Source organism: Acomys russatus, chromosome 12 (assembly GCF_903995435.1).
Source record: "Acomys russatus chromosome 12, mAcoRus1.1, whole genome shotgun sequence".
In the NCBI taxonomy this organism is placed as follows: Eukaryota; Metazoa; Chordata; class Mammalia; order Rodentia; family Muridae; genus Acomys; species Acomys russatus.
In genome coordinates this window covers 13,212,473-13,228,649 of record NC_067148.1, presented here as the reverse complement: position 1 = coordinate 13,228,649, position 16,177 = coordinate 13,212,473, and the positions used below count along the sequence as shown (strand labels likewise).

At 45.1% G+C, this 16,177-nt stretch overlaps 1 protein-coding gene across 1 annotated transcript in view; it reads left to right on the top strand.

Annotated features, from left to right (window-relative positions):
- The window catches only part of Als2 (alsin Rho guanine nucleotide exchange factor ALS2), a 70,873-nt gene extending 54,926 nt beyond the window's left edge, over nucleotides 1-15,947 (top strand). The window contains exons 22-34 of the mRNA XM_051153867.1: nucleotides 2,333-2,444; nucleotides 2,799-2,876; nucleotides 3,596-3,729; nucleotides 5,236-5,400; nucleotides 6,006-6,123; nucleotides 7,163-7,320; nucleotides 9,083-9,205; nucleotides 9,634-9,810; nucleotides 11,277-11,322; nucleotides 11,498-11,559; nucleotides 12,073-12,222; nucleotides 12,432-12,528; nucleotides 15,850-15,947. Coding sequence (XP_051009824.1) covers nucleotides 2,333-2,444; nucleotides 2,799-2,876; nucleotides 3,596-3,729; nucleotides 5,236-5,400; nucleotides 6,006-6,123; nucleotides 7,163-7,320; nucleotides 9,083-9,205; nucleotides 9,634-9,810; nucleotides 11,277-11,322; nucleotides 11,498-11,559; nucleotides 12,073-12,222; nucleotides 12,432-12,528; nucleotides 15,850-15,888 — 1,459 coding nt within the window. The 3' untranslated portion in view covers nucleotides 15,889-15,947. The remainder of the gene's footprint in view (nucleotides 1-2,332; nucleotides 2,445-2,798; nucleotides 2,877-3,595; nucleotides 3,730-5,235; nucleotides 5,401-6,005; nucleotides 6,124-7,162; nucleotides 7,321-9,082; nucleotides 9,206-9,633; nucleotides 9,811-11,276; nucleotides 11,323-11,497; nucleotides 11,560-12,072; nucleotides 12,223-12,431; nucleotides 12,529-15,849) is intronic.
- The last annotated feature ends 230 nt before the right edge of the window (nucleotides 15,948-16,177 follow it).

Here is a 16,177-nt window from a genome sequence, read left to right as displayed (position 1 = left end):
TCTACATTTTTATACATACAAAGGTTTTACTACCTCAAAAAAACCTACCAAATATTTTAATTAATTAATTTAATTTGAGATCAGCCTTATAGCCCAAGGTGGTCTCAAACTCCTTATATAGTCAAGGATGGACCTAGATGTCAGATCTTCTAGTGTGTATCCTCTAAGTGCTACCATGCCTGGATTATGCCGTCCTGAGGCTCACAATCACAGCTTTGTATATGCTGGGCACACATGGCTTTGTATACGCTGGGCACACATGGCTTTGTATACGCTGGGCACACATGGCTTTGTATACGCTGGGCGCACACGGCTTTGTATACACCGGGCACACACTCTGCCAACCGACTTACATCCTGTGCCTGCAGATCTTTATCATACAGACAGAACCTTCAATGAACATCAGCAGAAGGTGGGAGGAGCTGGGGGAGAAGAGTGACAGATAGTGCGCTGGGAGTTGGACATAGAACGGGGTTACTAAATACAGGACAGCTTCCTGTCATGCCCACAAACCAGGAATTAAGGCTAACTGTTTAAATTCTGGTAATCAAGCCTTAGAGAGCAATAGCGTATCTTTTGCTCTCATACTGGATTTGGTCTAGTTTACTTTAGATTTAATGTACTACTCCCCCTTTTATGTTATGCACCATAGCTTCCATAATATGGTGTGTGTGTGTGTGTATGTGTGTGTGTGTGTGTGGTTTTTTATTTGTTTGTTTGTTTATGACACACGGTCTCATATAGCCCAAGCTGGCCTCCAGCTCACTATGTAGTTGAGGATAGCCTTAGAGCTAGCCTTGAACTTGCAGGCATGGTGGACCTTGCCCCCTGTGCAGCATGCTCCCAGGAAAGCCATGAACATCAAGTCAGCACGGCAGACGGTGGGGCACTGTGGGGTTGACAGGAGGGATGAGGTGTGGGTGACTCCTGAGTCCAGGCTCATGGTACTAAGCTTCCTTGGGCACAGTCTTTTCTCTTCGATGCTCTCCTTCTGCCTTCTCTGGTGTGCATGCCACCACCACCTAACACGGTGACTGGAATGGGTTTGAGAGTCATAATTTATATATTAAAGAGATGATGGACTTTTTAAAAAAAGAAAGAAAGAAAGAAGAAGAAAAAAAAAGCTGGCCTGGAATTCCTGATCCCTCTCCCCTTTTCCTCTCATATGCTAAGACTACAGGCATGTGCCACCAGGCCTTGTCATATGTGATTTTTTTTTTTTTTTAATTACCTTTATGGTCCAGCAAGACGACTCAGTGGGCAAAGGCATTTGCCACTGGGCCTAAGGGCCTAGTTCTGCCCAGGTGATGGAAGAGGAGAACTAACTACAAATTACTCTCTGACCTCCTAACACGTGCTGTGGGATTCGTGCACGTTCCCCCCACCCCCACCCCCCAACGAGGTGAATAAATGAAATGTAAAAAATTTTATGTATTTTATTTCTGAATTATAGATGTTTTTTCTATTTTCAGACAAGATCTCACTATGTAGCCTTTGGTGACCTAGGACTTACTTTGTGGACCAGGCTGGCCTTGAACTCACAGATTCTCTGCCTTTCCAGTGCTGGGATTAAAGTTGTGTACCACCATGCTCAGCAAACTGTATGATTTTCTCTGCCTCCTTCTTAACCTGTCTTCACTCTCTACCCAGAGCTTTGAGCATGCTCCATGAGCTACGCCCTGCCTTATTTTATCTTTTCTTTTCTCTTTGAGATAAGATCTTGCTCTCCAGCCCAGGTCTGACTAACGTGACCCTCCTGGCTTTCCTTTCAAGAGGCAGGATTGTAGTAATGGACCACCGTATCTAACTCAGATTTTATCTTTTTAGTGGCGATTGTAAGAACATCCTGAGTTTAAGTTACATAAATTAAACCTTATGTGACAAACTTTAAAGAAGGAAGTTTGATTCAATTATAGTTTAAATTTGTGGGTTTTTTTATTACATATTTTATTTTGAGACAGGGTCACACTGTGTAGCTCTGGCTCATCTCTATCTCTCAGATTGGCCTGCCTCTGCCTCCTGAGTGTTGGGATTAAAGGTGTACTCCACCATACCTGGTTTAATAACACATCTTGAAGTTATCAAGGAAGCACATAGCGTATATTCAGTCTGATGGGTAAGGCACAATACCAGATTCCTGCGTGAATGTTGCTCTGACTGAGATATCTTTCGCTATCACACTGTCTTCTGTTTGAGGAGATGAGCCACTTTGACTAGAGTAATGGAACCAGTTCAACCCGAGGTGTGTCTCAGGTTCCGTGTAATAATAGTTTTTCTCCACTTTGTCCTTGTTTTATTAGGTTTTCATCTTTCTTTTCTTACTTCTGTGCAGGGGAGAGAAGTACATGGGAATGTGGCAGGACGATGTATGCCAAGGGAATGGGGTTGTGGTTACCCAGTTTGGGTTGTACTACGAAGGCAACTTCCACCTTAATAAAATGACGGTGAGCACGGTGTTTATGTGTGGTTCATATGGGCTTTTGAAGCCTCCTCCATCTTTAAGGTCTCTTGACTAATGTCGCACCTTGTTTTGGCTTCTTTGAGATGAGGTCTCACTCTGTAACCCAGGCCAGGCTGGGACACACAGTGTAACTACCTGCCTGGCCTGGAAGTCATGGAAAAACTGCCTCTGCCTCCTGATCCAGGGATTCCAGGCCTGAGCCACCATGCCTGGCCCTGTGCGACTTTCTTAATACTGTTTTCCTTCCTTGCCGATTGTGGGAGGCTTTGGGGGTGTGGTTGTGTGCACGGTAAGGTCTTTTGCAGTCTGTTGTGATTTGTTTTGCTTTTTCACGCAGGGAAATGGGGTTTTGCTTTCAGAAGATGACACTATCTACGAAGGAGAATTTTCTGATGACTGGACTCTTAGTGGAAAGGTTGGAAAACAACTTTGTTTTTTCTTTACACTCTCTCACTTATTTTTCTTTACGTTAAAAATCTCCTAAAGATGTAAACTAGTATTCAGCTGCCTCAGCACATTCTCCATTAAATCTCTGATGCCTGTTGGAACTAATAAGCCACGAACTCATTGTGTAGTCCAGGATGACCTTGTCCTTCTGGTCCTCCTGCCTCCATCTCCATGTGCTAGGATCAGAGGAATGTACCACACCACTCAACTTAATCCTCTGTGTGTTTCCAAGAACACAACTTTGATTCAATGCGGGTGTGTTTCCCCTCAGTCCTCCATTTTCGGTTTCACTGATGTCTGTCCTGGTCTTCTTGTCCTTCCTTCTTGTGTTGGGTTTAATTTGTTCCCTCAGCCTACTTTCCTAAAATAGAATTTCAGATTACTGACTTAGGCTCTTAAGTATTTTAATACAGACGGTAGCAGCTACAGCTATGCCGTCCCTCATATGACTGAAAAGACTTCCCACTGCCCTCTTAATTCTTGCTCTTTACCCACACATTGTTTTCCTACATTCTTTCTGGGCATGTGCGTGCGTGCGTGCGTGCACTTTTTGTTTGTTTATCAAACTTGAGGCTGTCAGAGAGCAAGTTAAAAAGGAAACTGTTAAAAGTAGTTAGTACTGGTTTTGCCCTTAATTTTGTAAGTTTAAACACTTTTCTAATTTCACTTCTTTTTTGCCCTACCCAGGGAGTCCTGACTATGCCAAATGGAGATTATATTGAAGGTTCCTTTAGTGGAGAATGGGGGTCTGGAATAAAGATCGCCGGAAGCTACTTCAAACCTAGCCTGTATGAGAGCGGTACAGACAGACCCAAAGCCTTGTGAGTGCTCGCTCTGCAGTAACTACTGAGTGTTCTGAGTTGCCTTGCTTTCATCAAAGCAAGTTAATATTTTCAAGCAAATTTAAAATGTAAGATCGTTCTTTGTAATCAAGATATAATGAACTTATGTTGGTTGTCACTTATGTAGATAGATGATGGCCACATCTGTTGCCCTGGCTTAAAGAGTATCCTTAGCCACAGGTGCTTAAAAGTTGCAGGTATGGAAATAAATGATCCTGCTGGGCAGGATGCTGACGCAGGGACAGGAAAAGCATTCTGAAGTGAAGTCTCAGGTAAAGCTCAGACACACATACAGTACAGTCTGCATCAGTGAAGAGAAAGTAGAATCTGAGTATAATTTGTTCTTCCAAATTTAGGGTTGTCTTTTTCTTACTGATTGCATCTTAAGCTTTGGGTTTTTTGTTTGTTCATCTGGGACAGGGTTTCTCTGTTTTAGCCCTGGCTGTCCTGGACTTGCTTTGTAGAATAGGCTAGCCTCGAACTCACAGAGATCCATTTGCCTCTGCCTCCCTGAGTGCTGGGATTAAAGGCATGTGCTACCACACCTGGCTAAATTTTGGGTTCTTAATCCTCCTGTCTCAGATTTGTGAGGACTAGGATTACAGCTATGACAACACATTGTGTTGCTGATTTTTTGTGTGTCAGGTGGGGTGGGGTGGGGTGGCTTTTTAAAAAACTTGCTTTTATATTTTGGTGTTTCCCACTGTAAAGGTGGTAGGGCCTGGGAGAATGGAGCCAATAAACGAGGCAGCCCACTTCATTCAGCGCATCAGCCCCTTTGTCCTCCGAGGGATATGAAGGTTTTACTCACAAGGACAAGCTGCGCATGGCAAAAGCATGGCTTTCCATAGAGGCATGCACACAAATGACAATACCCAGTTGTGACGAGTGATCTGAAGTAAGCTCGCTCCTGCTCACTACACCTGGGAGAGGCACTAAAACACATTCCAAAAACAATTTTGTGTTGTTCTCTTGGAGTTTTCTCACAAGCACTCAGAATCCTCACACGTCTCCAATCTCGGGCCACATTCTGACATTTTGGTGTCATTTCAGTTTTTCTGTTCAGCTCAACAAGAACTTACTATATTTCATGTTCTTGTTGGCTTTTGTTTGTTTGTCTTCAAAGTATTTTTAGAAGCTCATGTGTAATGCATTTCACATTTCTCAACATAAAACGTTTGAAGTACAGAAAACCATTTTAACAGGAGTCTGTTTTCCAGAGTCGGTTCTGTGGAAGTGTGGACAGCAGGGTCAACATGCATAACAACCCACACATGCTAGTACCTGGTGAACACAGCAAACAGTTAGCTACAGGAAGTCCCGTCTAGAGCGCCTTCAGTATATTTCAGATAGAACTCCCACTGGTGTGTTGGCAGTTTGGCTCACAAAAGCATCTTTTGTTGTATATTAGAAAGTTTTTATTCTTGGGGATCATTTTCTACAAAAGTAGTGGTGAATAAAAGGTTGGTGTACCTTTCTCAGCAGGAAGCTGGGGAGCCTAGCAGTGGCCGCAGATGAGAAATGGAGAGCAGTGTTTGATGAATGCTGGCACCAGCTGGGCTGTGAGAGCCCAGGCCAAGGGGACGTTTGGAAAGCGTGGGATAACATTGCTGTGGCCTTGACCACCAGCCGACGCCAGCACAGAGACAGGTGAGCAGGCAGTGCACAGCACATGGCAGAGAGTATAAGTCAGAAGCTCGAAGCCACGTTTGCTACATTCAGCTGCAAACATCATAGGTAATAATGATTTGAAAGCCAATGAGCTGGGAAACTCCTAGCCAGAGTGAATTGTGGGTAGCTCTGACTGGTTTGTCCCTAGCAGAACTTCATTTAAAAGGAAGGAAACAGTGCCAGTCACAGCTAAAGGTGATCTAGGGAAAGGGGGCACAATATGGCCATAAATTTTACCTAGAGCTGCTTTGCTTCACTTCAAGTTCGTGTTATGGATTGCCCAGTGTTGTTCCTTAGGTCGAGCAGTGTACAGTTTTTATATTTCTTATAGTTGGCGTGAAGTAACGTCTATCGCCATTTTGAATAGAGTTATGTAATAGCAGGTCAGCTGCTATTGATGAGTGGTTGGGCCTGGGCTAGGTCAGCAGATGCTCTGAGGGGCAGGTCAGCCCTGGTGAGCAAGATGGGTCTGTGCCAGGCGCTTCGCTTCCTCCTCAGTTGGTGACTGTTTGAGGTGTGCGTTTACAACTGTTGTGCTTTCTCACGCCCCTCTCTTCCCCCCACCCCCCCCCCCCTCCCCCCAGCCCAGAAGTCCTCAGCCGTTCGCAGACGCAGACCCTGGAGAGTCTGGAGTACATTCCCCAGCACATCGGTGCCTTCTCTGTGGAGAAATACGACAACATCAAGAAGTACTTAATAAAGGTTGGCAAGTCACAGTGACCTCATTGTTGGGGGTCAGTGCTGGACCAGCGGGAGAGCCGCTCATGCTCACCTGAGTTCTCAGCACGTGGGAGGCCCAGGGCTTCACTGCTAAGAAGTGTGAAGCGAGCCTGAGCTACATCAACCCTATCTCATCCACCTTACCCCCAAACCTTCCAGAACAAGCAAAATCATCATTCAAATGTTAAACTAATCTTTTTTTTTTTTTTTTTTAACTTTTCTGTTTTGTTTGCTGAATCTTTGACTTTTTCTTTTTTTAACTGGCCTCAGTGTGTAGCCTAGCTTGGCCCTGAGCTGAGGGCAATCCTCCTGCCTGAGCGTTCCAAATGCAGAGGCTAGTTTTTTGTGTTGTTGTTTTTGTTTTTTTGGTGATTGACAGATGATAAAGGACAAAACAGAATTCCTGATGTAGACTACCAGCGTATCATAAACTTAACAAAAAATCAGCCAGGCATAGTGGCACACTTCTGTAATTTTAGCCCTGGAGAAGCTTAGGCAGGAGGATCACACATTTGAGGCTAACCTGGGCTACCTACCAAACCAGCCTCCAAAACAAACAACAGTAAGAAAGAGCAGGTGCTGGTGAGCTGGCTTCCAGCACCACATCAGGCTGCCTGCAGCTGCAGCTCCAGGGCGCTCAGGCTTTGGCTCCATGAGCATCTGCACTCAGACGCACACACATAACTTTTAAAAACCTTTAAAAATATGTAAAAAGAAAAACAAAAATAAAGCTGTCACAGAATGTATATGGAATGCTACATTGAAGGAAAGCAAATATTGACATTGCTCTTACTGGGCTACAGTGTCAGGCCTGTCTCAAAACAAGTACTCACAACCCCAGCTCCTTACAATTCAGAGAGACTCACGGCTTAGAAAGTTAAGACATTTGAATTTTCCTGACTCCCAGTGGACTCCTGGCATCGTGGACGTTGTTTGTTGTTTGTGAGGGTTTATTACAGACTGTTTCTGCTGCTGTTGTTCTTGCTGGACACTGACCAGCCTCCTTGCTTCTGCTGCTCAGGCCTGTGACACCCCTCTGCACCCGCTGGGCAGGCTGGTGGAGACCCTGGTTGCAGTGTACAGGATGACCTATGTGGGCGTGGGGGCCAACCGCCGGCTGCTGCAGGAGGCTGTGAAGGAGATTAAGTCCTATCTGAAGCGGATTTTCCAGCTTGTGAGGTAAGAGAGCACTCACTGATGTTTGAAAGCTGTAGAGTGTCCTCTTAATATAGGGCTGTCTTCAACCTAAATCTAAATGTCACAGCTTTGTGAGGTGCCTAAGTGTCCCCCTTTATCATAGCAAGTATTCATCAAGAAAAAAGGGTTTATAAACAGACTAAATAGTGGAAGTACATTTTTAATTTGCTCCTGCTTATACATTTAAAAAGATGAACTCTAGCCATTGACATTACTGCCTTGTATGTGTTCTCATTAAATGCAACTGAAGGCCACAATAAATTTTGGTTTTCCAAATCTAATTTGCTGTAAAATATAGTAGTCTCTCTGATGTGTATTTAACTTCTCGGCTAAATCATGTCTCTAAAGCCTAAGCACAGAACAGACAGAGTTCACTGTGAGGTTTGGTCTCTGAGGCTGTGCCCAGCCCCTCCCCTTCACAGCAGCGCATGTACACTCATGTACTCAGCAGGAGCCAGTTGAGCGCGCCCGTCTCTTAACCAAGCAAAACACTGAAAAATGAAAAATCTTTTCCTCAGCTTATGAGCTAGTGTAAGGAAGAACAGACAACACATTTGGTACATTAACATGATTCGCTCTTTAGAGAACAATAAGGAAGGACGATGAGGAGGAGCTAGCCTGAGGTGCTGCTCTCTGTGCAGGTCTAGATGCCGGGCTGACCAGGGAGAAGGGGTTAAGTGAGCCAGCAGCTGTCATAGAGGAGACAGATTCAGGCAGCAGCCAGTCAGAGCTTGTGAGCTGGGTTTAAACCAACAAATGAATCTCCTATTGAGTCACTTGAGGAATTTGCCCCAGAAGCTTCCTTATGTTACTAAGCTCACAATTGCTAAGCGCACTTGCAATGCTCGGGTTTGGAGGCGCCTGCTGCAGTGGGAGTGTTGCAGCTCCAACCAGAGCTGGGTAAGTGTGGTGAAAAGAGCTTCCTTTACTTTGTTTTGTAGTATTCCCCACTACAAAATTAGAGCGTGGTTAGGGGAGGAGACAAAATATAACTTCGCAAAAAAATAGACAAAATTACAAGCTGCCTTTGAAAGGTCAAGATTTAAGTCTCTGAAATAAACACAACAAAAAAAAAATAAATAAATAAAATAAAAATAAACAGGACAATAAACGTACTTATGACAAACCCCACCAACATACTAGTGGTCACAGAAAAAAATCTTAGGCAGTGAGTGGTTCCCAGCCTTCCTAGTGCTGTGATCCTTTAATACCGTGCCTCATGTTGTGGTGACCCCCAACTATAAAATTATTTTGTTACTACTTTATAACTGATCTAGAGCAAAAATCAAGGTATGGAGGAATGGCAAAACCAGGAAATGTTCAATAATTCAGTCCCTTATCATTTGAAGAATTCACTTTCAAAAAATCTGCATATTGGAAAAGAGTTTTGAAATTTACATTGAGACCTCTAGTTCCCTGGGGATTCTGTTCTGAGCCTCATGTTCAGTGTCACTGCAAGTTCCCAGTTAGGGTCGATGCAAATTGGCCTCAGGTAGATGAAATTCCTTAGTCGCTGGACAGACTGTTGCCCTGCTTGGGGCGCTTTTGGAAGTGTCCCCCAGTTGGCACATTCCCATTCTGTGGGAAGACTCACCCGAGACTCCCAGGGAGCTAAAATAGTTAACTATCAATAAAGTTTGCTTTCATAGGCCCTTGGGTACACCAGCTGCACAGGTTGATAGGTATTCCTCCTTTAGCTGCTCTCGACTTAGACAGTTACAGTTGGTTTCCGCTTCTCACCTAGGTTCTTGTTCCCTGAGCTTCCTGAAGAGGGCAGCACAGTGCCTCTGTCTGCTCCTCCACCCACTGGCAGGAGGCCCTTCTGCACTGGGAAGTCAGATTCCAGATCTGAGTCGCCAGAGCCGGGGTAAGCTGAGCTGCATGAGGTGGTGAAGAGGTGGGGTGAAGGCTGAGCGGACTCCTGAAGAGCCTCAGAGATAGCTGCTTCCCTGGCCTGGTTCCTCGGTCCTTCAGCGACCTCTCTCAGGTTGCTCATGGTTCTAGCCGCGCTCCAGGAAGGAGCCGCCATGCATGGTCAGGCACACAGGCTGCCGAACAGAGGCGACTTGTGCTGAAGTAGGTGACCCTGCAAGAGCAGCCTAAAGATGGAGGCAAAAGAGAGTGTCAGTTTGATTTCCAGCCATCCAGTAGAATCAGCAGTTGGTTCACGACAGTCAGTGCCACAGTGTGTAGAGTATCACTCTGTGAAAACATCTTGTCAGCCTTGTGTCTAGAAGAGGAAGCTGCATCCCTGACTCCCACTGACGGGCCTGCCTTCTCACTGCTTGCCTGTAGTTACGTGGTAACAAGTTGTGGCTTATTGCTTCCGGTGCTGCTGCCTCGGCTCTACCCGCCGCTGTTCATGCTCTACGCCCTGGATAATGACCGGGAGGAAGACGTTTACTGGGAGTGCGTGCTTCGGCTCAACAAGCAGCCAGACATTGCTCTCCTGGGCTTCCTCGGAGTACAAAGGTGGGTGCTGTGGCCGTGAGCAGAGCCCAGAGTGTGACTTGAAACTCTTTTAGCACTGCCAAGAACTTACTGTCGTGTGTGTGTGTGTGTGTGTGTGTGTGTGTGTGTGTGTGTGTGTGTGTGTAGGTTCCCAACTTGTTCATCTGCCCTGTTAGCACAATACTGGTATTAATAGTCTTCGTTTCTGAGAATATTCAGAAGGAGCTTATTCATCTTAAACATGTTTTTCTTACACTATATGTAAACTTAAATGACCCATTCTACCTAATAAAGATATATAATTTATATTCCTATTAATTAGAAACAGTTAGTTGCTTTAAATCTTTGATGTCCCTTCTTATTTGCAATTTAAATTTCCAGACTTAAAAGTTTTCTTTTTATCTCAGGCTCTGGTCCTAGGGACCCTGGACCATCCTTTCTCTCTAGAGCTGATCCCCAGCCCACCAAGAGTTTGCATTCACACTATCCAAAAAAAAAAAGGTGTAGGCACTTTTATTGGGAAGTCGTTTTTTTCCCTATGGAATAATTTAGTGATAAAAATGTAATAAATGTAAATGAAGGAAATATTCTGGGCTGTAGTGTGGAGTTTTTTGGGATATAGAAGGACAAAACCCCCTTGGGATATAGTAGATGCCATGGCCAACATACAAACCACAGCTTTCCATCTTAAGGGAATAAGAGTGTTTATTCTGGAGCCACGAGTGACCGTGCCTTAGGAACACAGGTTTGGGTGGCCCCAAATTCTATGTTATAACACGGAAGCAGCTCTACGGGGTTTTTATAGTTTTACGGAACTAAGAAGGTCAGAAATCAAGGCCAGTTTAAAATGCACTGGTGAGTACACCAGAGGGGCACATACATTAAAATTCTACAGGCTCCAGATGCTATTTCATGACATCCTTGGCTCTTCGATTGCTGGGAAAGTGTTCTAAGAGGTTTTATTTATTATCACAGGGTGTTATTTCAGATACAGAGCAAGGGGTGGCTGTTCCAGAAGGCTAAAACTAGCCTGAGATAACGTAATTAGCCATTGTACCTACAGCAGCACTGAAATCCCAGTCACTCCATCACTCTCTGCAGAAACTGACTCCTTCCAGGAGTTTTCCTTCACAGCCAGACACAGCTTCTTTTCAGGAATTTTCGTTCACACTATTAAGCCATTTCCAGGGTGTTTACTAAAACTTAGGGGGAGAAAGTAGCTAAAAACATGAAACTCAGAACCAAGATAACATCACATTTTTTAAAGATACGGTGTATCTACCATAATGATACCTTATATTAACTATTTTTTCTTTTTTTTGAGACAGGATTTCTCTGTGTAGCCTTGACTGTCCTGGACTCACCTTGTAGACCAGGCTGGCCTTGAACCCACAGAGATCCACCTGCCTCTGCCTCCCGGGTGTTGGGATTAAAGGCATGGGCTACCGTGCCTGGCTTCATGTTAACATATTATGGTTTCATTGTAGGAAATTCTGGCCAGCAACCGTGTCAATCCTTGGAGAGAGTAAAAAGGTATGGTGGCTTTAGTTTCTCGTCAAGCATGCTTTTCCTCCCTGTAAAGTATCCCACGGCAGCAGCGCTCATGTTAGTGTCAGTCACCACCAGACATCTGCGTCCCCCGGCAGGACCCTTCATTTCTTGTTGCCGAGGACGTCTCTCTTCTCTGACACTCGTTCTCCTTCTGCAGGTTTTGCCGACCACAAAGGATGCTTGTTTTGCGTCCGCAGTGGAATGTCTGCAGCAGATCAGGTAATGCCTCTTGATGAACAGTCACACGAATTAAAACAGTGATTAGCGTACTGGGAGAGGAGGAAGAACACAGGTCCCTACCCCCTTTCTCTCCGTTTCCCCCAGACAGGATCTTGCTGTGTTAGTCTCCTTTCTACTCCTAAATGTTGTCAGAATTAATGTGAAGATCAGACAGTCTCTCTGAAACACTTGGGCTGTTTTACTCTAAAATGCTCCTGTGTTTGCCAAGGAGCAGAGAGCCTGCCTGGAGATTTATTGATGGCCAATGGACATTAACAGACTCCAGTGGGTCAAAGGAAGCACTCGTGAGGCTCCTCCTGTGGGAGCCTCTGGCAGCTGCAGGCTTCTTTCCCCAACACTGCAGGACCGCAGGCCACCCCTCTACACTCTGGCTGCCTAGTGCATCTAATCTGAGGCATGTAACCAAGAGGGACTGCTTTTTAAAAACAAGCAAGAGATGACTTTATTAGGAAAATCATAGGATATCTTTTTTACACTTTGTTTTCACAACAGCACAACATTTACCCCATCAGACAAACTTAAAGTCATCCAGCAGACCTTTGAGGAGATCTCCCAGAGCGTCCTGGCGTCGCTGCAGGAGGACTTCCTTTGGTCCATGGATGACTTGTTCCCTGTCTTCCTGTATGTGGTGCTCCGGGCCAGGTATCCAGTCGTTCCTGACGTCATTGTTGTTGTTAATTCTGGCGCTGTTTACCAAGTCTGCTTCTCTTGACTTGATGATCGTGGGATGCTGCCACCAGAACAGAATCTCACTTGGTTAAGCTATTCTTTCTCTGCCATCATCAGTTGATTCAAAAGGAGGGTCCATTTGGACGCAGAGTGAACTTCTCATCTTTTTCTGTCTGGGACAGGATTCGGAATTTAGGCTCTGAAGTTCACCTCATTGAGGATCTGATGGACCCTTATCTCCAGCACGGAGAGCAAGGCATAATGTTCACCACGTTGAAGGTGGGTGTGGCACTGAAGAGCTCTTAGTAAGTCTGTCTTACCATATTATAGATCACTCAGTAACCACTTTTCTGCACTTTCTTCTTTGTTTATTTGGTGGGGGTTGCTTTATTTCCAGGCTCACCTGCCACTCTTAATCATCTACCTGCCAAGGGCTGTAACTGCAGGTATGAGCCACCATGCCTGACTTACTTTCTTCTTTATGGAAACATTCAGTGTAGACTTTTTTTTTCTTTTATTGGAGATAGATTTTTTTCCACACAGTATATTCTGTTTATGGTCTTCCCTCGCCTCTTCCTTCCAGTCCCCAGCCTCCTCCCATCCGGATCCATACCTTTTCTATTTCTTATTAGAAAACAAGCAGGCCTCTAAGGAATAATAATAAAATACGGCGAGATAAATAAAAAGCCAGCAAATTAGAGGATTCCAAAGCAACCAAACAAGGAAAAGCACAAGAAACACACATAGACCAAGAGACACACTTGTTCACACACACACAATCCCATAAAAACACAAAACTAGAAGCCATAATATTACTAACTTTGGCCAGGGTCATATTAACAATCACCTGTAAGGTTTTTGTTGTTGTTGTTTTGTTTTGTTTTTAAAAAGATGTGACTTAAAATTATGAGACAAAGAACCTCCAGTAATACTATTGCGTTTGTTTTGTGTTAGCCATCTACTTCTGGGCATGGGGCTTGCCCTTGGTTGTGGTTTGTTTTCCCTGTGAGACTCCTATGGAGAAAACTGATTTTTCATTGGCAAGTGGCTCTCAATTGGAGACAGCCTCTGGGTTAGGGTGGGGGCGTGTGACCACTGCTCCTTTCAGCCCTAGGACCCCATCTAGTGCTGGCTCATGCAGGCCCTGTGCATGCTGCCTCCGGCTCTGAGTTCATATGTGCATCGTTAATGTTCTGTATAGAAGGCCTTCATTCCTTGGTGTCTTTCATCCCTCTGGCACTTAGATGCTTTCTACCTCCTCTTCTATAGAGTTCCTGGAGCCCTGACAGGAGGCATTTAATGGAGACATCCCTTTTATGGCTTAGTGTTCCAAGGTCTCTCGCTCTCTGCATATTATCTGGCTGTGGGTCTCTGTATTTGTTCCCATCTGCTGTAGAAGGACGCTTCTCTGGTGATGGCTGAGCAAACCACAGACTTTATTGCTACATTCCTTTAGCAGAACAGTTGCATTTGGTTTTCCCCTGGGTCCCTGGCCTATGTGGGCTCAGGTTCTTGGCCACCCAAGCAACGCTGTGTATGGATTGGGTATCATGGAGTGGGCCTTAACTCAAATGAGATATTGGTTGGTTGCTCCCACAAGCTTTATGCCACTGCCGCACCAGCACATCTTACATATGGGTTACTCTTGTAGACTGAAGGCTTTATAGGGGTTGGTGTCTGTCTTTCTCCATCGGTAGCATGCAGAGTACCTTCCAGTGCCCTGAACACCAGTCACAGGGGTGAGGGCTCCAAGTGGGCAGGCACCAGCTCAACGTCTCCGTCCGTGTTGAGTGACTTGTGTAGGTGTTATCTTCAGCATGGCACGTGAGGAGTAACCAATAGCCCTGGCAGTAGCCTGAGTTGTTTAGGGGCTCCCAAGGGGGTCCCTTTGGCTAAGAGCTCAGTTAGATGTGACCCATTCCTGGTAGTGGAAGCTTCACTTGGTGACAAGAAATGTCCAGTTGGGTGGGTAGGTGTCTGTCTGTCTTGTCTGTCTCTCTGTCCCTCCCTCCTTCTCTTCCCCCCTGTTATTTGGTGATTTCATTTAAATTGCTTGCATGTATGTTTGGGGAACCTTCTGCTATATTAGGTTTTTATATGGCTCTCAAATGGCCCTTAGCTTTAACTGTCCTTCTCCATGTCCCTTTCTTGCTCCCTTCCACCCCACCACCTGTTTGACCCTCCCGTCCCAGTCCTTCCTCACCCATCTACCCACAACTGTTCTCTCTTCCCAGGGAGACCATCCCTCCCCCTGCCGCTTCCTCTGTGGCTATATGGATTGTAGCTTGTCTGTCAGTCACTTAACAGCTAACACCCACGTATAGGCAAACACCATATTTGCCTTTCTGGGTCTGTATTGCCTCGGTGTAGACTAAAGACCTTTAGAATACATGCTGTCGATTCTAAAAGCATGGTCATGTGTTAAATTAGGGCAAGTCAGACCTACACTGTGAGGTGATAAATTGTCATTTTTAATATGAAGGAGTGTGCTATGGTCACATGACTAGACAGCCCCCAGGGGAAAGGATAGTGTTCAGAGTGACAATACAGCAATACAGTTTTCACATCAGAAATAAAAGATGCAAACTAAAATTAGAAAATAAAAATTATTTATTAAATGGATTTTTTCAAACGTGTTATTGTAGTTTGTAGCAGTTTTGGAGATAGGCTGAGGTCAAAAAGTATAGGGATTTGTAGGGAGAAGATGAGCAAAGCAAAGGCCAGCCTGTTAAAATGGGCAGAAACCTTAGAACTGAACATGAGGTTGTGGCCTGAGTTAACTTTTTAAACTTCTTAACATTAATATTTCTGTTATATAAACTGAAAAAGAGAAGAAACTAAAGATTAAACTGTTAGTAACACATCTACAAATTACTCTATCACTATTTCTATGAAGAACTTGAAGTGTCCCAAGGGGAGATTAGTAAATGTACTGAGGACAGATGCTCAGACTCACCCACAATCATAGAAGTCTAGGCTGAAGCTCGTGCCTATAATGGCAGCAGAACTGTTCTGGCTCTGCCTGGTGCTGGTGGCTCTATAGTGAGGCCCCTTTCCCAAATTGCGGGTAACTGGTGGACAGCGGTCAGGCTGCTCTTGTAAGAACGGTTATTAGAGGTTCTTACTCACGTGGCAAAGGGCTGGCGTGTTTGGCTCAGGATCCCGCTCCCTGGAATTTACCCTAAGAAATCAAGAGTGGGGTACGTGCATCAGCCTGGCCTGGCATTTATTGTAGTTTGTCATTCCTAAGCATGCGAGCACATCAGGATCACTGAAGACGCTTCTCAGAAATGCAGTCTTGGGAACTCTGACTTGCGTGTGCTCGGGTCCCTTGCCTGGGGAGCGCTGGGCATGCCTGTCCTTGTCGTCTTCTCACTTCCCAGGCTCCAGTGAGCGTCCCTCTCTAACCGGTAAAGACTAGAGCACAGCTGATGACACAGGGGCAGTATGTGAAATTTGTTCTTGTGAATTACAGCTCGGCGACATAGAGCCATTGGATGGAAGAATCTGGGAGGCCATCTAATACGGGATTGTTCTTTCCCTGGTCTTAAAAAAAAAAAAAAAAAAAAAAAGAATTTGAATTTGTTTTGACTTTTCCAGGCATGTTACTACCAGATTCAGCGTGAGAAGCTTAACTAGGGTGGCTGGCAGCCTGAGAGCTGGATGATCTGCTGAGGAGGCTACCGTGCCATCTGGAGCTGTCTGATGGTGGCGAAAAGGAACAGTGTTGTCACTGGAATGGACTTTACGTTGTCTTGCTTGTGATTTCTGAGCCTTACTAATAATTAGAGCCCTGAGCCCAGGGTGGAAAACATACTGTATTGTTCAAATGGAGACTGGAAAAGGAAATAGGAATCAGACTAGACAGTCTTTGGCCTGTGCTGAGGTCCACACACCTACTTAGAAAAGGAAACCGGTTCCCTCCCCT